General features: G+C 34.7%; 4 protein-coding genes, 1 non-coding gene and 1 pseudogene across 6 annotated transcripts; 3 read left to right on the forward strand and 3 right to left on the reverse strand.

The window, feature by feature from the left end:
* Nucleotides 1-578: 578 nt before the first annotated feature.
* Nucleotides 579-2,199, reverse strand: LOC114378073 (annotated as a pseudogene).
* Nucleotides 2,200-3,848: 1,649 nt separating this feature from the next.
* TRNAF-GAA lies at nt 3,849-3,921 on the reverse strand. The gene has a single exon. It is a non-coding gene; the product is annotated as a tRNA-Phe (tRNA).
* Nucleotides 3,922-3,982: 61 nt separating this feature from the next.
* LOC114378080 (autophagy-related protein 8i-like) lies at nt 3,983-5,431 on the forward strand. The gene is made up of 5 exons (XM_028336605.1): nt 3,983-4,116; nt 4,220-4,275; nt 4,543-4,595; nt 4,780-4,898; nt 5,203-5,431. The coding sequence occupies exons 1-5, from the start codon at nt 4,077-4,079 to the stop codon at nt 5,301-5,303; spliced, it is 369 nt and encodes a 122-aa protein (XP_028192406.1). The 5' UTR covers nt 3,983-4,076; the 3' UTR covers nt 5,304-5,431.
* A 1,686-nt stretch (nt 5,432-7,117) lies between these two features.
* LOC114378087 (peroxidase 5-like) lies at nt 7,118-9,014 on the forward strand. Its single transcript, XM_028336620.1, has 3 exons — nt 7,118-7,433; nt 7,732-7,863; nt 7,957-9,014. The coding sequence occupies exons 1-3, from the start codon at nt 7,326-7,328 to the stop codon at nt 8,710-8,712; spliced, it is 996 nt and encodes a 331-aa protein (XP_028192421.1). The 5' UTR covers nt 7,118-7,325; the 3' UTR covers nt 8,713-9,014.
* A 1,038-nt stretch (nt 9,015-10,052) lies between these two features.
* Nucleotides 10,053-14,279, forward strand: LOC114378099. 2 transcript variants are annotated; one of them, XM_028336643.1, is made up of 7 exons: nt 10,053-10,384; nt 10,761-10,860; nt 11,413-11,508; nt 11,609-11,661; nt 13,149-13,197; nt 13,680-13,727; nt 14,001-14,279. In XM_028336643.1, exons 1-7 carry the CDS (start codon nt 10,161-10,163, stop codon nt 14,076-14,078), a joined length of 648 nt encoding a protein of 215 aa, XP_028192444.1. In that variant the 5' UTR covers nt 10,053-10,160; the 3' UTR covers nt 14,079-14,279. The 2 variants fall into 2 exon arrangements, with proteins under 2 accessions (XP_028192444.1, XP_028192452.1); XM_028336651.1 differs by lacking the exon at nt 10,053-10,384 and adding an exon at nt 10,582-10,683.
* Nucleotides 14,280-14,448: 169 nt separating this feature from the next.
* LOC114378093 (probable protein phosphatase 2C 49) lies at nt 14,449-17,159 on the reverse strand. Its single transcript, XM_028336631.1, has 4 exons — nt 16,795-17,159; nt 15,938-16,135; nt 15,625-15,860; nt 14,449-15,292 (listed from the first exon to the last, which is right to left on the reverse strand). Exons 1-4 carry the CDS (start codon nt 16,972-16,974, stop codon nt 14,716-14,718), a joined length of 1,191 nt encoding a protein of 396 aa, XP_028192432.1. The 5' UTR covers nt 16,975-17,159; the 3' UTR covers nt 14,449-14,715.
* Nucleotides 17,160-23,578: the final 6,419 nt, after the last annotated feature.

The raw sequence follows: 23,578 nt of genomic DNA on the forward strand, positions 1-23,578 counted from the left end.
TAATTTTTTTTATCGGTCAATATTAATTAATTTGTTTGTCAATGAAATATTTGAATCCCGATCCCTTTCTCCTCCCTTCTTCCTTCATCACCAAATTAACCTTATATTTGCTTCTTTAATGTAAATGCTCTGTGGTTGAAGAGCAAATATACATTAAGGCATTAAAGCCCTGTTAAAAAAAAAACATTGGTTTGGTATTTGCAATTTGAGGCTAGATGGGTATATGATTTATTTATTTCAAAAGTCTTCAATTTGTTTTAATAAAGCTAAAATCAAATACCCATGTTGCCATACCTTGGAAACGTTTTAATTCATTTCGCCTTGGTTTTAACTTGGAAGGAAAAAGAAATGATGTTTATTTCTGTTTTTTATTTTGGTGTTGGTGGAGTGGGGTTGGCTACTAACGGGAGAAAAATGAATGCGAGGAAGCAATCAATTAGTTTAGAAGAATCTTGGTTTTATAAAATTATTGCATTTGTTTATTCCCGGACAAACAGATTTTGACAAGGGTTTAGCTTACTTAAAATTTCAATTATTTTTAGTTTGTACATATAATTATTTAAATAAATGCAAACATAAAAATAGAAAACAATTTCTTATATAAAACTGTCTACCAAAACACTTTATTTTGAATGGGTAAAAATTTACCCCCTCCAATACCAAACATCCAAGCAATAGGGGTTACAGTAAATTTTAATCAATCTCTACTACATGATTAAAATTTCCTCCCACTCATCAAACAAAAGCTTAAGCTTGAGGCTTGTCCCACTTGAGTGGCTTAACAACTTCCCAGGTGAAGTCTGGATCCTCCCTTCCAAAGTGTCCATAGGCAGCTGTCTTGAGGAACCTATGGCCACCCCTCTTAAGGTCCAAGTTAATGGTGATCATCCCAGGCCTAAAGTCAAAATTCTTCTTCACAAGCTGAAGAATCTCCTTGTCTGGAATCTTTCCAGTTCCAAACTGACAAAGGCTCAGGAACACCAATGGCATAAGAAACTTGAACAATGCACCTGCGTGCAAGTCCACTTGCTACAATACTCTTTGCTGCTGCCTTGCAACATAGGCACCACTTCTATCAACCTTAGTAGGGTCCTTTCCTGAGAAAGCACCACCTCCATGTGCACCCCAGCCACAATAAGTATCAATGATAATCTTTCTTCCGGTAAGACCAGCATCACCATGAGGGCCACCAATGACAAATCTACCAGAAGGGTTAAGGTGGAAGATGGTCTTGTCATCCAAGTACTTCTCAGGAATCACAGGCTTGATAACATGCTCCTAAAGATCCTTAGCAATTTGTTCATTGGTGACAGTCTCATCATGCTGAGTGGAAATTAGGACAGTGTGGACACAAACTGGAACCATGGCACCATTCTCATTGTAGTACTCTACTGTCACTTGTGTTCATTGGTTGCAAGGACATGGCTCAATGGCATGTATTCAGGGGTTTCATCAGAGGCGTATCCAAACATGTGACCCTGTCACCGGCACCAACTTCTTCTGGGCGCTTGGTGAAGTGGCCATGCACTCCCTGAGCAATATCAGGGCTCTGCTGCTCAATGTTGACCAACACCTTGCATTTGTCTGGATCAAGACCAACATCATCAGAGACAAATCCAACGTTGCGGCATGTGTTCATAGTCTACGTTGGCCTCGGTTGTAATCTCTCCAAAGACCATGATCATGTTAGTCTTGGTGCATGTCTCACAGGCAACCTTGCTGTCAGGATCCTGTTCAAGGCAGGCATCGAGCACTGCATCAGAGATATGGTCGCACGCACAGCTTGTCAGGGTGGCCCTCGTTGACAGATTCAGAGGTGAATAGAAATGTCTCTGTCGCCATTTCTCAAGCTACACAAAATAGAAAACAAAATGTTCAGTCTAACATGGCTCAAAAGCTTGAAAATCAAAAGATTCGGAGAAGCAAATTGAAGGAAAATCCTGAAATAATTTATCTTTGCTTTCTGAAAGTTTAGCTAGGAAAAGAAAATCAGCCAAGACGTTAACAAAGTATGAGATTAATTCCTTCAGCATTTGACAAAAAGTAGTATAGAATATAGATTTTGACGTAACATAAAGAATAAAACGATATGTTTAGAAAATTGTAGTTTTAATTTAAAACAGTGCGTGATTGAGATCAAACTTGATGAAACAAAGGAAAATGTGTAGCTGTTGTGGTGAGAGAGACTTTGGATTTTGGAATAAATGCGGAATCACACTGACACTCCTCCAAAGACTCTCTATTTCTAGACGCCAAGTAACGCCGCGCGTGACCAGCTACCGGAAGCTGTGATCATCGAAATACTGTCGCCGTTAGATTTGACGGCCAAACGAAGGGACGCGATTTGTCAAGGTTGGTGCGCGAGTCAGAGACAAATAATTGCGTAAGCATAAATTCGCGGTGCATGTTACCGGATCCTTCCCGTCACTAGTCTCAACTCTCGCCAACTTCAATCAGGTTAAGAAAATAAATAGAATATATACGAAAAAAAAATAAATTTCAGGATTTTTAATTTGAGAAACATAAGGAAAAATAAAATAAAAAAATTATTTTCAATTATTTTCCTTAACAAACAATCTAATTTCACATGAAAACAGTCAAATGCTAATCTAAGGTTGTCAAATAATCAATTTTCACTATCACTTAATCATTTTTTTAAGAAGTCATTCTATTATTTATTTTGTTAAAGAATTCTAACTCATCAGTTAATTAAAAAATTCTATTATTTACTTCCGTTCATTTGGGCGAGGGAATAAAAAAATGTAGAACACTGCGGTTTTATTTTATTTCTATTCCATTTTAATGTTTCCAAAGACATTTCAAAATTCATCTTTTTGCTTTTTATTTTCCCTATTTTTTTCTTTCTTTTCAATTTCATTGTTATCAAATGAAGTGTTACGTTTGGATAAAGAAAAAAAAAACAAAGAATAATGAAAGTTTTTAAAAATTGAAAAAGAATTCAGTGACATCTTGCGTGGTCGTTGATGATAATTGGAGTAGACGATGCTTCCTTAGTCCTTATTGCACACGACAGTTCTGGTCCAGATTTGGCAATACTAGTTGTTCTGACTGAGATCGATCGTTTGCCATATGAATTAAGAGACAAATTCAATCGAAACAAGCTTGTGTCATAAATATGATTGTGATGAGATAAGCACTACAAAATTTTGGTAAGCATTATTCTAATTGGCTAAGACTACTTGGTGTTTTATTTATTAAAGCATAGTTTTTTGGCTTTCCATTAGAACCTCCGTCAAAAAAGAAAAAAAAAACTTTGTATTAGAACCACGCGTTAAATTAATATTGTGTACCAATTTTTTAATGACATATGTTAATTCGTTAGTTTTGTTAGAAGTATTAATTTAGTAGATTTAAATTCATACTTCTTTCTTCTTTCTCACTTCATCATTTTTCAACCACTTGATGAACCCTATATTTTCATACTTTCACCGTTTCATATCTTTGCACTAAGTATATATACTCTTGATTTAATATCAAATTTCAAGAGTAATATTTTATATATAAATGATTATAGTTTTTTCATAGAATGTAGTACTCAACCCTAATAAAAAAAGTATTTATGACAAATTATGAAATTAATACAATCTTAATTGCCGATTAAAAATTAACTGTGGTTGGTATATTTTAATCTCTGAAATATACATTTTTTTTTATCACTTTAGACAAGTAAAAGTTGACATTGTGATACTAAAATTTGACAAGAAACGACATTGTCGTACTAAAATTTAGCGGAAAAAAAAAATCATTCATGGGCTGAGAATGGTGAGAGACTGGGCTTATTCCTTTAATTGCATGGCCCATAAAAGGCTTTACTTTTCAAAAAATAATGCGGTGAGCGTGGATCGAACACGCGACCTTCAGATCTTCAGTCTGACGCTCTCCCAACTGAGCTATCCCCGCACAATTATTTATATTCTCATCATTATATAATATATACTATATTTACGTTATATGAATATACTGACCTGTCATCTATATCTGAAACGTAAATAACGTTTTGTGTTTAGAATTATTGGAATTTGGAAGAAAGGGTTGAGCTGCACAACAACCTAAGAATGGGAGGAAGTTCGAGCTTCAGGGATGAGTATACCTTGGGTAAGTTCAACTTCAATTCGTCGTCGTTTCTGAGACTTGATCATCACCTATTTTATTTTATTATTATTACCATCATCTGAGACTTTATTTGATTTCTGCGCAGAACAAAGGCTCGGAGAATCGCGGGATATTGTGGCCAAATATCCCGATCGAGTCCCCGTAAGCCTCCTTCTTCATCCTAATCATCTTCTCCTTTTTTCTTTATATATATTTTAAAATATTTGTTTTAATAATTCTCTTTTTAATCTCGCTTTGTGGATGGATCCTTATAGCTCTCTTGATCCTTGCACTCTACTGTTTATAACGAACGATTCGATTCATGTGCCAAATATATAGAACTAGAACCACACGGTAACGGTAAACATGCTTTCCGTAACCCTAAATTGGTCATTTTATGATTCGATTCTTCTTCTTTACCTTCTGCAGGTGATTGTGGAAAGATATGCGAAATGCGATCTGCCTGAGTTGGAGAAGAAAAAGTAAGACCATCCTGCATGATTGAAGTCATGATAATAAGAGATAACTGTAGTCTATAGCCATATAGATCGAATTGGGACTTATGAGCATATGTGATTACATTTTATAAATTCATATAGAAATGTATAAACTATAGCAGGTATATAAATTTGAAATCGTGATTGTTGTTTTTAATGTTTGTGATAGATACCTTGTTCCTCGAGACTTGTCTGTTGGGCATTTCATTCATATTTTGAGTTCCAGACTTAGTCTGCCCCCTGGGAAAGCTCTCTTTGTATTTGTGAAGAATACCTTGCCTCAAACTGGTAAACTTGCATTTTAAACCCAATGGTTTCTTTCTTCATCTACCATTTTGTAATTATTGTTCAATCGAGGGGTACAACCAGGGAGATTTAACACCAATACCGAATAAACCACAAAGCGAATTTGACATCACACTTTAACCCAAAACCTTAAGATTCAAGTTGAAGTATGGTATCAAGTTCCCTTATGTGGTTGCTTTTGATCCATTGGCAAAATCTCAGAGGTGTTTAACCCCCTTTGGTGAACAACAGTAATGTTGTTGTTGGTGTAGTTAAGTTAAATTTTTTGTGTTTGTGATTATCGCAGCTAATATGATGGACTCTGTGTATAGATCATTCAAGGATGAGGATGGATTTCTTTACATGTATTATAGCACCGAAAAAACCTTTGGTTCGTACATCATGTAAAATATTAAACTCTGTACACTATTGTATCCAACACTTTGTGAAGTGACTACTATCACGAAACCTTGTACAAATTTGTTGTATGGTTTAATGTATCACTATTTATTATATTGTGATTATCCTTTCCAATACAATGACGCGTGATTTTTAAATGATTATATTATACCATTGAAACATTCAGGTGATCTGGGTTTAGAATTCATGATCGTTGATATATAGGAAGCCCCTGCTCGGCTTACTATACCCGTACCCTCCACCCTAGAGATGGTTTAAGATATTGCATTGTTGCATGTAGGTGAAAAACTAGAAAGTTAAAAGTCAAGAGATAAAAATTATAATATCCTTGTCGAGTGTAGCAAAAATATGAGAAGTTTTCTTCATCTCTATCGACCACTATTTTGGTTGAATACAACAGTCTTTCCTTAAGCCAGTGGTAATATATATGTTTTATCTTTTGGAAACTTATGCTACCATGCCTTGGGTTTATTCTATAAATATTCAATTATTCTCTCTATTTAATCTAATGGCAAAATCAACTTGTTCCTTGTATCCAAGCCTATGTCGTACTTATCTTAATTCTTTCTCGCTTCATCGTGAGTAACAAAACATAAAGAAAAATCAACAGACGAAAATGCCAAAAAGGATAAAGATTGACAAACCAAGATGTAAAAAATGTCATATAGATGAGCTTTATTTTATAAGAATGCCCCGGATACGTTTTCTACATAACAATAGTCACGCAGGTAGGCAAATAGTTACAGAATTGTGAGGAAGATGAGAGACAGGAACCTAATTGCCCTAATCACCTGCCACAAGTACTTAAGGTGCTAGTCAGGAAAGAAATGTAATATAGCAACGAGTGTTACTCTGCTGCTCATTTTTTTATCTGCCCTTACTCGTATGGTAATCACCCCTTGATGGCTCCTCCAACGAGTGTTACTCTACTGGCAAGACTTGGACTATTTTCTTGCATTACTATCTAACATTGTAACATTCAACAAGCTCTTCTATGCATCCAGGCCAAGCCTAGCCAACTCAAGTACAAGAAAAGACAAGCGAAACTACTGCACATATCCCACATATATACATGTTTGTAATTCCTTAACAATTTTGTCAAGACATATCACCAAATATAGTGGATCCATCTTCATCAAAATCAAGAACAATGCAACAAGTTTGGTTGAGCATTGCATTTAATGAGTCAATCTTAAATATATTTTTTTTATTCTGATTAGAAATCAAGTATGTCTCCTAATCCATTTGGTCAAACTTAAATAGTTGACAAATAGTTTAATTCATTTATATTGTTATTGTTTATTTCTAATTGGTTAAGGATATAATTTATTTTATAGTGATAGTCATTAAAATTAAAGTCTTAAACTAATATATGTAAGAGATATCAGAGCCAAGGATTAAAAATGAAGAAATTTCTTGAAGATAATTAAATTAACTATTAAAAGGCTATTTCAGTGATGATAATATTTGCATAATTGATTTCAGAACAATACACGCAAGCATACAAGTCAAAGGGGCAATCCAACTGAATTATCAATCATTTTCTTAAGTTGAATAATTCAAGCATATGAAACTTACATTTCAACACTAATGATAAATATAAGTTAAAATTAACTTTTAATTTATACCTCCAAGGTACAAATGCACGAGTGTGTATTTTGAGGTCAACCGAGTGATATTAAGGAAGAAGGTCTTAGTTTTTATAGTATTTTTTTTTTCTTGTGGCATTATCAATTACATATATTAAGTATTAAGAGTGACTTTTCTCTTCTTGTGACAAAACGAAATGTCCTAATTAAATTTTTCTAAAAGAAATAGTCTTTGCCATTACCAGGTCCAGCCGTCCAGGTTATCAAACTATATCAAAATGCCATATGCAGTTATTGCAGCCATCAAAGAATAGAAAAGTTCTCCGTAAGCTCAAGTGGCTATTGCATTGCTGTTAATAGTCATCATCCAAATACTTACGAAATAGAATGAGACATAAAGAGAGGTGGATACAGTAATAGTATGAACACAAGCATGCATGATGGGCCAGAAGAAGAGTTCAAAAGCAGATTGCTTCAACCACCATCAAATGCTGCAGGATACAGCCACACACACGTTTTGGTTTCGAAAGTAAGACCTACTCTCACCTCCTGAATTCACAATTCTCAACCTATATATATATATAATTCACCAAGCTCAAATTCTCTCAACCTCCACCTCCACTTCAAACATACTTGCACATATATCACTCCCTTCTCTCTTCTCCCACTACTTGTTGTCATTGAAGGCTGAAACACACAACACATCTAGTACTACTGTGCACTGCAATCATAAATTACATACACACAACAATATAATGGTTCTACACATGCATGTAATGCTCTGTTGCTTTGTTCTAATTGTCTCATCTGCCTCCGCATCTTTGAAGGTGGATTTCTACAAAACTACGTGTCCATCTGCGGAGGCAATAGTGAGAAGAGCTGTAAACAAAGCTGTTTCTCTCAACCCGGGCATCGCTGCTGGTTTGATCAGAATGCACTTTCATGATTGTTTTGTCAGGGTAATTAACTACTTCATCTTAATATAGTCATGTATAGTGCAAATCCATTTCTGAAGTTGATGCTTAATTAATTATATTGCTATATATATGCAGGGTTGTGATGGTTCTGTACTATTAGAATCCACAGCGGGTAACCCATCAGAGAGAGAGCACCCTGCCAACAACCCAAGCTTACGTGGCTTCGAAGTGATCGATGAGGCCAAGGCCCAAATAGAGGCAGAGTGTCCTCACACTGTGTCCTGTTCTGACATTCTTGCTTTTGCTGCTAGAGACAGCACCAACAGAGTCGGAGGCATAAACTATGTAGTACCAGCTGGACGCAGAGATGGTCGTGTCTCTATCAGAGACGAAGCGTCACAACTGCCTCGTCCAACATTCAACACACAACAACTCATTAGTAGCTTTGAACAAAAAGGGTTGTCTGCAGATGAAATGGTGACACTGTCTGGAGCACATTCTATTGGTGTCTCGCACTGTTCCTCCTTCTCCGACCGCTTGTACTCTTTCAATGCCACGTTTCCTCAAGACCCTTCTATGGATCCCAAGTTTGCTACGTCGTTGAAAACCAAGTGTCTGCCTCGGAGTGATAACACAGTGGTGCTTGATGCTTCCACGCCTAACCGTTTGGACAACAACTACTACGCACTGCTAAAGAACCAGCGTGGTTTGTTGACCTCAGATCAGACGTTGTTGACCAGCCCCTCAACGAGACCAATGGTTCTAACCAATGCTAAACATGGTTCAAAATGGGCACGTAAGTTTGCTAAGGCAATGGTGCATATGGGTTCCATCCAAGTGCTAACTGGCTCACAAGGCGAGATCAGGACCCGCTGTAGCGTCGTTAATTAATTAACTCTGCACCTGCTTCATTGATTCCTTCTCCCAAAACTCACCGGCTATTGTTTGGTTAAGTTGTTCATACCTGCAAATTAATAAGTACTTTTCTTTCTTCTCGTATATCCTTTTTGTTTTGCCACAAAATATGATCGCTTCATTCTTTTATTTGTTTTCCTTTGGGATGTAATCATTCTTTTGTTCTCTCACCTTTGTATTCTAGTCTTCTTGGCCAATTCAATTCAATTGTATATTTGTCACGACACGACCAGTCAAATAAAACGTGGTACTCTGTTTGAGTTATATTGTATTCTTTAGAAGTTGTCTGCTTACAGATTTGGCTTTTGGTCGCTGATTGATGATTTACTTAATTGACCTCTTCATTTGTCTTGAAAAAAAAAAGGTGAAAAATGTGTCTATACAAAATGATTCGAATTATTAAAATAAAATGCTAAGATTAAAGGTCCGTTACGTAAAACAATACAAAATCTAACATTGATAAGTTGTTGGCTTTCATTTGTTTCTATAGATAGGGATGGAGCTGCGTTCTATCCCCATCCTTATTAATAAGTTAATTATAAAAATAATACTATTTTCAAAAAATTAACCAATCTAGACATATAGCACTTTAGTGTTACTTTGTTTCCAGTTTCTTCTTCTTCTTTTTTTCTAAAAAAAAGTTTAATCAAAATCCTGCATGTTATCATTTCATGTTATTGAGATTTGGGACTATACTGTCGTTTAGGATTTTAGCAACTTGCTGCCTGATGAAAAAGTTGCGATTATATGTATTCAATCTTTTGTTTAGCAGGTCTTGCTACGGTTTACTCTGAATTTTCAATGAGAATATGATTGAAAAGCAAAACTATGAAAATGAACATCATGCTCTGATATGAAATTTCTTTTTTTCATTGTCAAACTTGCATGATCTCATAATTTTAATGACTACCACTATTAAAAAAAAAAACTTATACCCTCGACTAATTAGAAATAAACAATAACAATGTAAATGAATTAAATTATTTGTAAACTATTCAAGTTTGACCCAATAGATTAGGGGTATCGTAGTTTTTTTTTTATCGGGGACAAAAAAAGTTATATGTTAGTGGATATATATATATATATATATATATATATATATATATAATAGTTAGTATATAAAAATAATCATATATTTGTAAAAATAATATTCTTGAAAAAAAAACGTTAAATTTGTGTATCTATCTTGTTTCAAGGCTCATAAGTTTGAACAGTTGATGAATTAAATTTGGTTTGGGCCGCTGCGTGCATTGGAAAAGCCCAAGATTGCATTTAAGTATTCACCAAGAAAACAAAACATAATTAAGTGGGATCCATCAGCGTCACAGCAACATTGGAACATGAACGTGCGATGCTGATTCTTGTATGACAAATCCTCACGAAGAGAGAGAGAGAGCTGTGTCTGAATTCTGAAAAATTAAACCATGTCTATTACAACAACACAAGCTTTGACCCCCTTGTCGTCATCACGTAAAAGTAGAAGTAGAACCACATTTGGCGCCAATTCCACCTCCACAAGCTTCCCCGCTACTCCACTCTCCTCCAATCTCCTCCTCTTCAAGCTCAGTCACACTTCTTCCAAACGAACCTCAACCACCTTCCATGCCTTCAAGCGCTTTTCCCCCGTCATGGAGTGGCAGGATTGCACGTATCTATCTCCCTTTCTATTTTACATATTACTATTACCGATTAATTTTTCATATCTATCATCTACTCATTTTTTGTTTCTTTCATTATAAATTTACTATTCATATCTCAGCTACTATAAATACGATTTAGTGACAATTTTACATTTTCCATGATTTCACATTTCTATAGTAAGGCATGATTGGATGAGTGCTTTAGAAACCATCTTCCACTCGTAATGGTATTTTTTTTATCAGGCAAGGTGTTGGTTAGGTCATAGGTGGTCTTGCAATTTCGTTCATTTTAGAATTAGACGACGAGGTTGTTTCCAATTCCTATCAGTTTTTACTTTTTTGTTTTCCCCACTTTCAATAAGAAAATAATATTTCCAATTTCAGGGTTAAGATGGAGATTGATGTGCCCATCTCTGTAGCCTATACTTGTTATTCTGATCGCGAAGCCATCCCAAACTGGATGCCCTTTATTTCTTCTGTTAAGGTGTGTGCTTGCTTTCCTTCTCACCCTCTATTCTAAAGATCAATTTTCTTAATTACCGAAATTGAGTCTTGTGAGGGAGTGGGGTAAATGAAGTCCCTTAGTTGTTTACATTGCTTATAACACGTACTTATGTTTTTCTTAGCATCATAAAATATCTGGGTATATTTTGGGACCTAATAAATTTCAAGGGATAGAATCTATCCGTCAAGCTATTTCAAGCAAGCGAGCAGAATACACCTTTAGGCACTTTGAAGTGAAGTAATTTAGTAAATTTAGTATTCAAGGCACAATCTTTCCTGCGTTTGCTCTGGCCTGTCATAATCAGTAATGATTGTCTGCTAAGTGTAACACAAAAGATATGGTTTTTGCTTGTTTTTCTTTGTTAAGTCAAACATTTAGCTTGTATTTTGAAACCTAAGATCCCCTGCCTTGTTGCTAAGGGAGGATAACATGACATTAGGATCACCATCTAGGCATTCTTGCTTTGGATCCAAATGATTTTTTTTTCCTCTTGCATTTTGATTTTATGCAAATGTTGGGTTTGTTTCACAGATATTGCCAGACAAACCTGACCTGTCACGATGGTCCTTGAAGTATAAGGCATTTGGTCGTGATATTGAATTCTCTTGGCTTGCTCGTAATATGCAGGAAAAGATCCCCAACCTAATACTATACTTTTTTTTTTCTCAATAAATTCTCTTTAGTTACAATTGGTATTTGTTATTCATATTATATCACCTTCTTGCAGCCCATTCCAAATCAGAAAATCCACTGGCGATCTATGGAAGGTCTTCAAAACAGGTAAGTTACAAGGACATTTTCTAAGTGAATATCATGTTATTGATTAACTTTTTTTGTGGAAATTTTGGTAGTTCAACATTGTGTGAAGATATTTGAGATGTATGACAGCAAAGAAAAGTTCAGATGCACGTTTCTTTGTTGACTATCCTTTATATCGCATTTTAGAATTTAAACTCCTAGAGCCTGACCTGAAACTTGTGGCCATCCAAGCTATATATACTGCATAGTATTATGTAATTTATGGGAATAAAAAGACCCATCAACCTTTATAGCAGTGAAACTTTCTATTTAGTTATTAGGTTAAATTTTTCCACCTTTCCTTTATTTGTGTCACGTATTGTATGTTTCTACATTATGATATTAGATAAATCTATGCCTGTGCAGTGTGCACTGGCAGTGAACTCTAGGAATGTGAAATGAAATGCTTCTAGCGTGATTAAAGAATTCCTAGTTGTATCTTGTTCAAACTATCTTATTGTGGAAAATATATTTGTTGCATAAACCATGGTTAGCACTTGACAGGAACCTAGAGGGTTGTGGTTTAGTCTGATTTTATTCATTTTCAAGAAAGCTTTCATAGAAACAGCCTATGTGATGAGAATCAAGGGCTGGGATCACCAAACCTGATTGTTAGCTTTTTTGGGGTGGGTGAAATTCAAGTGCTTGTGGGATCAAAGGTTCTAAGCCTTCTTGGGTTCACATCACTATGCCAGAGCTAGGGTTGTTCAGAAAGTATTATTGAACCAAATTGAACCATGAAACAAACTAATCTGTAAGTTAAAAAAAAATCAAACTAAAGAAACAGTTCCGTTTGGTTCACGCAAACTTTTTTCTAGTTTGGTTTGGTATGAGCAGTACAGTTTTCCAGTTCGATTCGGTTTTCTCCCCGGAGGTAATGAGCTTTTCTTTTAATGAGCTTTTTCCCAGCTCAGTTCAATCCAGAGCACAAGAACAATTCAGTTCAGTAATCCTATAAACTAGTTCAGTTTGAATTTTAGAATACAGTGCACCAAACCAAAAAAACAGTTTGGTATTGATTTTAAATTCAACTCAGTTTTCTGTGCTAATCCAAACCATGAACAGGCCTGGCCAGAGCCTAGCTCCTTAGAGCAAATATTCTCAATGACAAATCCAAGATTCATGACATCCCTTCTCCCATGCACCTCGGCCCCCTAATTACCCTCTTGCATCATGTGAATCATTCCTCCAAAATGCTAACCATTTCCACCTAAGCTAACTAACTCAACCCAGAACCACACTTATTCCTTCTTGAACAAGCTTTCCATATTGTGGGCCCTTTTTGTTACTGATCCATTATCACATCCTTTTTTGCTTTCACACTTGAACCACAGGTTTCATCAGCAATTGTCTTAGATTAATGTGTCATTAAAACAAAATTAAATGTTATGGCTACTAAAGAGACTGTTGCATGGATACATTGTTCAGTATTTTTAAGACTTTTGATTGCTTGGTTTCTCATGTGACAGAGGTGCTGTGCGATTCTATCCAAAAGGTCCTTCATCATGTGTAGTAGAAGTAAGGTCCTTTATACAATTTTTTGCATGTTTTACCCCTATCATATTCATATTTATAAGCATTTGATCTTTCTTGGATAATTTTTATCTACCAATGTTGCGTATATGCGTAGATGGGTATCTGCGGAGTTTCATACTTTGATCCCATGCTTCAATTTTTTGAAAAAAATCGGGCAAACCTATATAGATTGTAATTCTCACAAAGCGGTGCTTGTCAAACTAGCTGCATGTTCCTAATAGTAATGATCCAACTAATCGCCTAGTCCTATCAGTCCAGTGCACAACTAGGTGGTGCACCACATGTATGCATCCTATGTAATAATTTTTCTTATTGGTCCCATTTACATTTTTTTCCACGCTTTTAACTTCTAACAACCAATTAGGAGAACTTACAAAGTGATAATATATAGTGCTTTTTTGTCCATTTTTCTACCTCAGTGGCCCTTAGTCAAGCGCTAACTACTGCATTTTTGTCCCTTACAGCTGACAGTCTCATATGAGGTTCCTCAACTTTTAGCTCCAGTGGCATCGGTGAGTATAATCTGACACGGAAAAAAAAAAGTTTTTAACAGCTTAAGTTGACAAAAACCGTGAAAGAATCTCCAATTTTCATTTAGTGCTAGCAAAATTTAGGGGATAGGAAAAAAGTAAGCCAAATGGGTAAAACGTTTTCCTAGTTTATTCGTTTTTCTTGGCTCTCACTCGGTTATAATAGATGCTGTATGTGAATATTCATATTCTCACCTTTGATACCGCTTTAGAACCTTTTCTCATGTTTTTCCCCTTTCATGATATAATTTGCAGGCACTGCAACCTTTCCTTGAAGGTTTACTTACACGTGGTTTGGAAAGATTTGCTACATTCGCCAAAAGCTACACCTAAATTTTATTATGATTGTCCTGATTTTTATAGCAGGGCTACATTTCTAAAAGTGAACATACCTGATTATTTTCATGGAGATTTCATTTTCTCCAAACATTGATTGAATTACTGTTAATTAATCATGTATAACTCTGGTGGATGATCTTAATGTAAAATAAACGCATCCGACATAATGTTAAAGGTCTCTTCTTAAACCCGCAATCCCAAATTCGTAACCCTGCTTTGAGCACGTCAGAAATGTTTGGATTTAGATCCTAGCAAGTAAAATTTGCCAAACCATCTCGAAACTGAAGCTCCAGTGAGTCCCATGCGGAGTCTATTGGTACATGTCTAAAAATGAGTATGAGGATATGTAATTGCTAACAGATAATGGAATAGAAACTAAGAGATTCCATTTATTGACACACAAGAATCTTGACATGAATGTGGCAATCATAGCAAAAATTGACCTTAGTACAAAATAATAATGTAACGACAATACATATTTACACCACCATCCTCCAGCCCGGGATATGTACATCAACCGACCACGTAAAAAAATGATGGCTGCTTTTTCCAATGTCTAAACTGAAGCAGCCAAAAACAGTGGTATAATCTCAACAACACATTATTTGATGAACCGTGTTTGTACATACATTCAGTTGCTAGCACTGCCTTCCAACAAGCTCCTCAAGCTACAAAGAGCCTCTGCAGAGAGGCTACAGCATCTCAACTTCCGTTGGCGAGGAGGGGATGGCTCTGGCTCCACGTGGTCAAGGGAAGAGAAACATACAATGATCACCGTGAGATTGTCGAATGTGTTCAGGCGTAATGCTTCCATAACCAGGTCCCTGGCACATTTCTCTGGGTCATCATGCCGCCTCAGGCCTTTGCGAACAAGGCTAACAGCATGCTGACTTGACATCACATCCCAGATGCCGTCGCATCCTATGATGAGGAATTCATCATCATCTGTTAGAGCCACTTGCCGGAACTCCGGCTCTGCAATCAAAGGTGAGGGAGCACCCTTAGGTAACTTCATGTCCCAGTCCCCCAGTGCTCGAGTAACTGATAAAACCCCATTGAGATAACCATCTTCTATGTAGCCACCCAATTCTTCAACTCGCCTCCTCTCTGATGGATAAATAGGCCTGTGATCTTGAGACATGTCAATGGCCTCTCCTTTGCGACAGAGAACTGCTCTGCAGTCGCCAGCATTGGCCACCATTAGAAGCCTGAAAGAAGTATATTAGAAATCAGCAAAGCAAATATAGAAAGCAAGTCATACCTCCTTACAAGATAACAGTTATGCTTACATTAGAGACTAAAAAGTGCAGAATCTGCCCCAGTATTTGCGGGTTCAAGAAATATGAATTATAATACAGAAGCAACAAAAATCTTAAACTAATGATAAAGAACACCCCAATCATGCACGAGAAACTGGATTTGATTAAATGAAACTGCACATATTACATCAAGCGTAAAGTAGATAAATGTAAGCTAGTAAGCTGCTAAAAGTGTGCAAATAAAGGAAAACCAAGAATGTGAAGTATGAATATGGACATACTTTCCAAATATCAAAGCAGTAAGGGCCGTGGTGCCTGATGAACTATTCACACTGCAATCATCGGCCAAAGCTGAATCAGCCAAAAGAAATGTCTTTCTGAGGGAATCCTCTACCTCTTCCAAAAATACGTTATCAACTTCTGATGTCCGTGGGAAATTGACATCCTCAAAGAAGAACTTTGTCACGTTTTTCCTTATATAAGCTGCAGCTTCAGGTCCTCCATGACCATCAAACACCTGGGAGATTTGCCAAATCTCAGTTAAATTTACAATATGACTAAACAAAATCAAGAGACAGGTGAAAAGTTTATTACCCCATAAAAGGCACTTGGTTGGGGAAAGTTGTATAGTGATCCCAGATGAGACGACAAATCATCTATCCTTATATGTTCATCTTCCATGTATCTCCGTGGCCCAATGTCAGCAAAACTACCAGAACGGATGCAAGGGATAGACTGCAGAACCGCAGATTCAAGAGCAGCATCTGAGATCCTGTCTGCAGACTTAACATCCTACACAATGATAATTAAATGCAAATCAGCAAAACAAGAATCAGCATATTGAAGGACTAGATGTACTATTTTGCATAACTTGTTCATCACATAGAAACAATGATGCTCCAAACCACACACTCACAATTTCGAAAATATTGCAAAATTAGGAACACCTCCTAGAAGGATTTGATCTGCAACACATGTTGACGAGCAACAATGTTACCCTTATAGATACTAACTACCAAAAAATCCATCCCACACACACATCTATCTCCTTCAAGAAAATCAATTTCGAATCAACACAGATAGATTCCCTTATTGTTTCCAACAAACAATTGGGATCATCATAAATAAGCCGTTAAACTAAACACGTGTTTCTAAATTGAACAAGCAACACAAGGAAGTAAGTAACCTAAACAAAATCAACAGAATTCAGGTATCTTCACCTAAGCTCAACATACACGCTGACCCATGATCCAAAAGTTTTAATTTTTTTTTTCTTTTTTTGTAGGGACGTTGATCCCAGAAAGAGAAATCAAGAAATTCACATGATTGAACGAGCGAATAGAAAGAATTAAGAAACCCATCATGCTTATGACCATCTGTGCCATCCAACAACAGAAACACACAAAATCACAAGAAAAATGAAAAAAAGGGGTCTTCTTCAAAAAACTGACTTCTTGTGAAGTGAGTAACTCGGCGGAGACCGACTCAGTGGCACGAACTCGGTCAAAACACGGAGGCGAATTAGCATCTGCGTCTCCGATCTGGTGAACATCGCTTCCCTTATTTGGAAAATGCTTCACATCCAACACACCCACGTTTTGTTGACACGCAACCTCTGCTTCAGCTACCATGTTTCTATGCTCAAATATTCTCTCACGAAAACTGATCCAAATCCAACGTTGTACAGAGCTGAAAACTGTTGTGGTATTTTCCAAAAATATTTGATTGATGATGTTTAACTGTGTTGAGATTTCTGGGGAATTTTCTCGCGGTTTCTGTTGGAATTGGTGATCAAAAACTTCTGCCACGACGGGGTTGAAATGCCATATAAGAGGCTCCGGTGGGGAACTGGCGGCTGCCGGTAAACTCGTTGGGGCTACGGACACGTGGAGTTTCGGGGACCGCGGGAGCCTTTGGCTCGCACGCGTTGAGGCTTGGCTTCACGGGCACGTGACCTTTGAAGTGTTTGGGGAGTTGGGTGGGTGAAAGGACGGGAAGGCCCTTGCAGGTGTAAGCTGTCAGGTTTGACTTTATGGGTTGGTTACAGGTTGTTGAGGGGTAGGATGGGAAGTTCAGGTAGCGCCGACCGAGTAATATAACTGTCTTCTTGTGTTCATACGTGCTGACGCGTTTGTCACCCCCAACATACATTGGTGATGTATGACATCATGGCTTTGCCCACTCTTCTGAGACAATAAGAAAATAAAATGACTTTTAATTAACAGAAAAGTAATAAATGAATAAATTCCCCAGATAGAACAAATTTACAATGATTTTATTTTCTTTAAAAACTTGTATAAGTTAAATATATATATATATATATATATATATATATATATATATTAATAAGTCTATAGAAAATTTTATTCAAGCATAATCTTTATAGTTTATATATTAGATTTTGATTATGGAAAAATTGGATGAAAAGTTAAGTAAAAGTTTTTTTCTTACCAAAGTTTAAGTACAAGTTTAAAAACTAATTTTTAGGTGAAATATATTAATTTAAAGTTGTTAAATTGACTTATTAAATTAAAAATATTTGCAAAAGTAATTATTGAACTAAAATGTAAAATTTATAAAATAGAAAGTAGATAAAATTAAATATAGCGGAAAATCCAAGATTAAGAAGAAAAAACAAGGAGTAGAAGAAGAATTGTAAAATTTAATTATTTATATGACTTAAAATGTATAAAGGATTGAAAAGTAAATCAAACGAGTGCGTTTGTTTTATGAATTGAAAATATATTTCCGTAAGTGTGAACTTGAGAATCTAATATTATTGTGTTTGTTATGAGTTATAAAAAATTATTTTTGAGTATTCTTCACTCTCTCTAGAAAGTGGTTAAAGCATTCATGAGTATTCTTCGTTTTAGGTTAATTATTATAAATTCTTAAAAATATTTTTAAGAATGTTAAAATCTAATTAAACATATTTTAAATTGTTCTTTAGAATAATATTCTTTAGTTGTGATATTGATAATTACTAATAATTATCTTTTGACTTAGAATTCGTAAATCTTAACTTGTCGCTAAATTTCTTTTCTTCAACACTTCGTCGCTTTTTTTTTCATCAGAATTGACTTTCTGATCTCAAGTTCAACATCGAATTGATTTTTCTCAGAATTTTCATTATTTTTTCACTAGGACTTTAATCAATTCCAAACTTCAAATATCACGAACTTTCGACAAATCAAAATTTGACTAACCTCAAAGTGATGCTTCTATTACTTAAAAAATTCTAAGTTGATATCAACACTTATGTTTTGTGTTTTTTTTCTCTGTTTTGTTGTATAATTTTTTTCCACAAAATTTATGTAGTAATACAATTTATCTTTGTCTTTTTACTAGTTACTACTATAACAGTTGAGAAATTAAAGCGTGTTGAATCAAAACAGCTATTTCCACTTTCCACCGCTTTTTACTTTTTGTCCTACCACGAGATCATAGTAATTAAAATTGGATGATTGGGTTAAGGTGTAAGACAAGAAATGTAACCGAATCAATTTGATCTAGCTTTGATGAAACTTGGTGATTCAGCCTGTGTTGGTCCGATTTGATCCAATTGGAAAGTTTTTTTTTTTTTTTCCTTCGATTTCTATAAAATGTTAAATTATTAATAATTTATTATTAAATGACATATAATATGTGTTTATAATATTCTTTTATATTGAAAAATAATATATAATAATTAATTATTATCATGTCGTTCACATATAATAATATTTATGTGTTTTTATATATCTTTACTAAATTTATTTATTATCATCTAATAAATTTTATATTTAATTCTAGAAAATGAGAGTCTCTTTAATTATTTAATAATAATACCCATAAAATAATTTAAAGTAATACATTATCATATAATATTTATAGGATCGTGACAATAAATTTAATTTTGGAAAATAAAAATATACATTTATCATATTTTATTAGATATGTTATATATAATTAATATTTTAATATATATGGAATGAATTGGATCAATGATTCACCAGTTAAACTTTAATCCGTTAATCCAGTATTTCAATCACATTGATGGCCCGCTGGTTTTCATAAACCTGCATGAGATTGTCATTTTTGTCCTGAAAATCTGGTAGTAGGATAGCTGGGTAATTAGCGTTGGGCATGGTAGTACATCCCATAAAGTCTTAAAATTGCTATACCAAATGCAGATAAAAAAAAAAAAAGGTGTTTGCAGTGATCTTAGCTTGACAGCATGCCACATCCACATCAATATGAGGAAGCTCAATAATTATATCCTTTCCTCAATTAGGAAGACAATGGTTCCTTTCAAGCCACGAGCTAGTTACCTGTCTGCCACCATTCATTATAGAAAGTTGTGGTATGGTAATTGGCAAGAAATCAAAGCAAATGAATCAAGAATTCATGATGCTACACCCAATTTCATTAGAAAAAAAGTTTTTGTAAAAAAAATAGTATTTGGAAAAAGTAGGTTTGGTGACCCAACTTGCTAACCCACAATCTTATGTTTATAGATACTTGTTTATGCTTTTAATTGGTTGATTAAATTAATAAGATTTTAGTGCCTAGTGCCCTCAACTTCGAGAAATTTTAAAGTAATTTAAAAATGCTATTCTGAACGGCTAAGATTTGGCTTAGAATTTATTAAGTATGAAGTTGTAAATTGGGTATATTATGTGCAACAGTTTTATCGGGCACAGAGTGCACATAAAAGAGTTATCTGATATATTTGAACTAATGAATTAAAACACACTCACAAAAAACTCAACAAAAAAATAATGTATTAATAGTTTTTATGTACTTGTACCCTCGGTCTTTTAGTTAGATTTTAAGTAAAATTAATATTAAATTACTTGATATTAAAATATTTATGCTTTAAAATATCACTTCATAATTATTTGAAAATAATAAACTTTTAGTAAGCAGATAATAAAATTGATTACACCAATCATATGACAATACAATCATATCATGATGAATATGGTGTGACGTAAATAACTGTCCCTTAAATACATAGTCAAAAAATTTATTCCCATGTTGGTGTATATAATAGAATATGTTGAAAAAGATTAATCTTTAAAATGAATATTAGTATTTTTGAAATTTTAATTCTTAACTCTAAACTGAAAGATACCTTGAGTTAAAAAAAAAAAATGCAATCATCTCATGAACCCACTCCCATCATTTTGATGATCCCATGCATGAGACACGGAAAAAAAAAATGCACTCAAAGATAGCCTAAGGATAACCTTTGAAAAGCTGAATATCTGAAAGTAATAATTTCATATTACAATAACCAGCGAGAATCAAAGACTCCTTATTATCACTGTTGTTGTTATTATTATTTTATGGTTAATAGAGGCTCTTTAATTTATTCGATTATTTTCGCAGCAAAGTGGCTAACACAAGTTTCATCGAGAGTCGCCAAACACACAATTTACACTCACTAATATTATGTTTTAAAAATCCAAATAAAACTAGCAGAATACAAGGTCTTGAACTTAACAAATCCATTTTTTTTTAGGGAACACTTTTTTATCCCTTCTTGGGTGTCATTCTTAGTGTTTTGCTGATTATTTGTGTTTGTAGTTTATCTCAGGCGAAACGTAACCCTCAAACTCAACACATTTATATATTCAAATTAAAAGGAATACAATAATCGACTATATGAATTAATTTTAAAATTAAACACCACCTATATCAATTCATTTACTTGTTGGTGGTCCATAATAGTTTTCTCTTACATTCCCTCTCACATCTTTGTTGTTTCCTTTTTCATATAAATAAATACTAGTAAGATATATGCATGAATTGTTCTACACATCAGGAACGGGAAAGGATTGAGGTGCAGTGGGTCATGTAAGAGAGACAGAGAACTCAAGTGGGTAATATTCCTGCTTTCCCAAATATCTTCGAACAATTTTAGGTGGTGGCTAGCAATTGGTCAGTATGGTTATCTTTATTCTCTTAAAGTATTTTTCATAACAGGTGGCAAAGGAAGTGCTCATTTAATTGTTTTCTAAATTAGTGATGAGTGCTATAGAAAAAAGTTTAAATACATTGTTAGGTATATGTATAAAGAATATAATCGATCAACTTTTAACTTAAATTATTTGAGTGCTTTTGAATAAACAACTATCAAGGCTAAATTGTGTTTATTATATAATATTAGTTATGTATAAATTGTTTTTATAATAGAAAATAAATTATTTTCATATGAATTATAATCTGTTTTCATAAATTGTCACGTAAGCTTATTTAAATAAAATAAAAATACTTTATAAATATATTAAAAGTTATCTTATAAATTTCTTTTTGACAAAATCTTTATAAGTTTATTTTTAATTATTTTCATAAATGTTTCTTTCCTTTTTCTAGGGATTATACCGTTCTTCTTTTTTTGTGCTCATTTTTTTTGGCAATAACATATGTTAGAAGAAGAGACATGTGATATACCAATGAGGGGATACCAATGAGGGGATTGTTATTGATACTATCACAATTGTTATAGACATTATCCATGTGGGTGTAATTTTGTTTTATCTCAAAATTACCCCTTGGATAGAAATACAATGAAATTGTGTTTCTATTTCATATATGAGAGGTGAAAAAAAATAAAAATATGTTTTCGTTTATATTTTTGTTACATAATGGGGGATGCAAAAATAAAACATCAAAAACACAATTCATATATACAATGTTATCAATGAAATCATATTTTCGTTCATCCCGCTCCTTCCCTAAATTTCCCCTCTCCTTGCTCCTCCTCCCTTCACCTCATATGCTCCCTCTCCTTTGTCCCATATTCACACACACACAAAATAAGAAACCAATGCAAAACAACAATGGCTATGAGGCATAGATCTAGCCGGCACGCGGAGGGAGACGAGGCATAGATGTAGCCGATGGAATCGTGAAGGGAGCCAGATCTGTGACCCTCAAGCCATGACGGTGGAAGATAGGGCAGCACACATGATGGTGTATATAGGTGGGGTCGTACCGTTGTGGTGGTGGACGAGGGTGGGGGATTGAGAAGTCTGAGAGGAAGGGAAATGGTGAGGAATTTGGTGATTGAGCAAAAGAGGAATTTCCTAAGGATTGATAATACCAATAACAATATTGGTAGTGGAAATAGTGGTTCCGCTCGAATGAATATTGCTGTGTGTTTATGACCCAAAGGGGTGATGCCCCTCTTTAGAATTTTAAAAAGTTCTTATGGCCCAAAATGAGTATAGCAGAAATCAATGTTGGGTCATCCACATAAGCTACACACGCGCGCACACATAATGCTAGCTATAACTAAGTTGACATGGGCCAAACCTTTTAAATAAGCTATTGCAGTGATAACTCACAAATTTCTCCCAAGTTCAGCCATGAAAGATACAACTTGATATCAAAAAATTAATCTCTAAACTAGCCACAATTTCTTTCATAAAATACTGAACTCAAAAGAAATAACCATAACTCTTTAGCTTCTACCACACTGCTTGATGCGTCCAAATGATCAAAGTGAATTACCACTAAACAAAGCCGCAAACTACAAATGTCCACACATTGAACTGTTATTCAATGTTTTTGGCTTGCATGCCTCGTAGTGAAACTGTGTTAGCAAAGTCATTGGAGATAGTCATCATCCGCGAAAACAAGTGGGCCAAGTGCCCAAGTTTGTCAATACTTTTAGCATTGGAGATTTAAAGGACGAGCATGAATGGGGTAAAAGAATATGTTTCCCACCTCTACAAATAGTTGTGTCTCATATGATAAAAATAATAATTTCACTGTTGAAGCATGCTTATCCAAATCCTCGGGGTAGGAGCAATATATACCATTCCCATCAACCAATGATTAATTTGATAATTAGCTTTGTCCCCTAACTTGTAGAAGCCATGGGGCATGGTACCTTGGTTACTTCAATTATGTTAAATAAATAAATGAAATTCCATTATATATATGAACCAATTATTGAAGCATATTATAATGTACAAATCCGGAGTTGGTCTACGATTATAAATGACAATGTTATATAAAGCTCGAAATCCATAGAACCTAAGTTATTTTTCATCTTGTCAACACAGTGAAAGATATAACAAACTATTTATAGGGTCAAGGAATGAAAGACATAATGCAAAGAGAAAAAGTAAAAGATCAAACAAGCAAGATGTCCAATCGCATGGAGCCTTGAACTATGACCAACGTTTAAAATTGATTTGATGATAAAGCCTTGAATCTGATTAGTCTTTGCACAATTGGAGC

The sequence above is a fragment of the Glycine soja genome, chromosome 2 (genome assembly GCF_004193775.1).
Source record: "Glycine soja cultivar W05 chromosome 2, ASM419377v2, whole genome shotgun sequence".
In the NCBI taxonomy this organism is placed as follows: Eukaryota; Viridiplantae; Streptophyta; class Magnoliopsida; order Fabales; family Fabaceae; genus Glycine; species Glycine soja.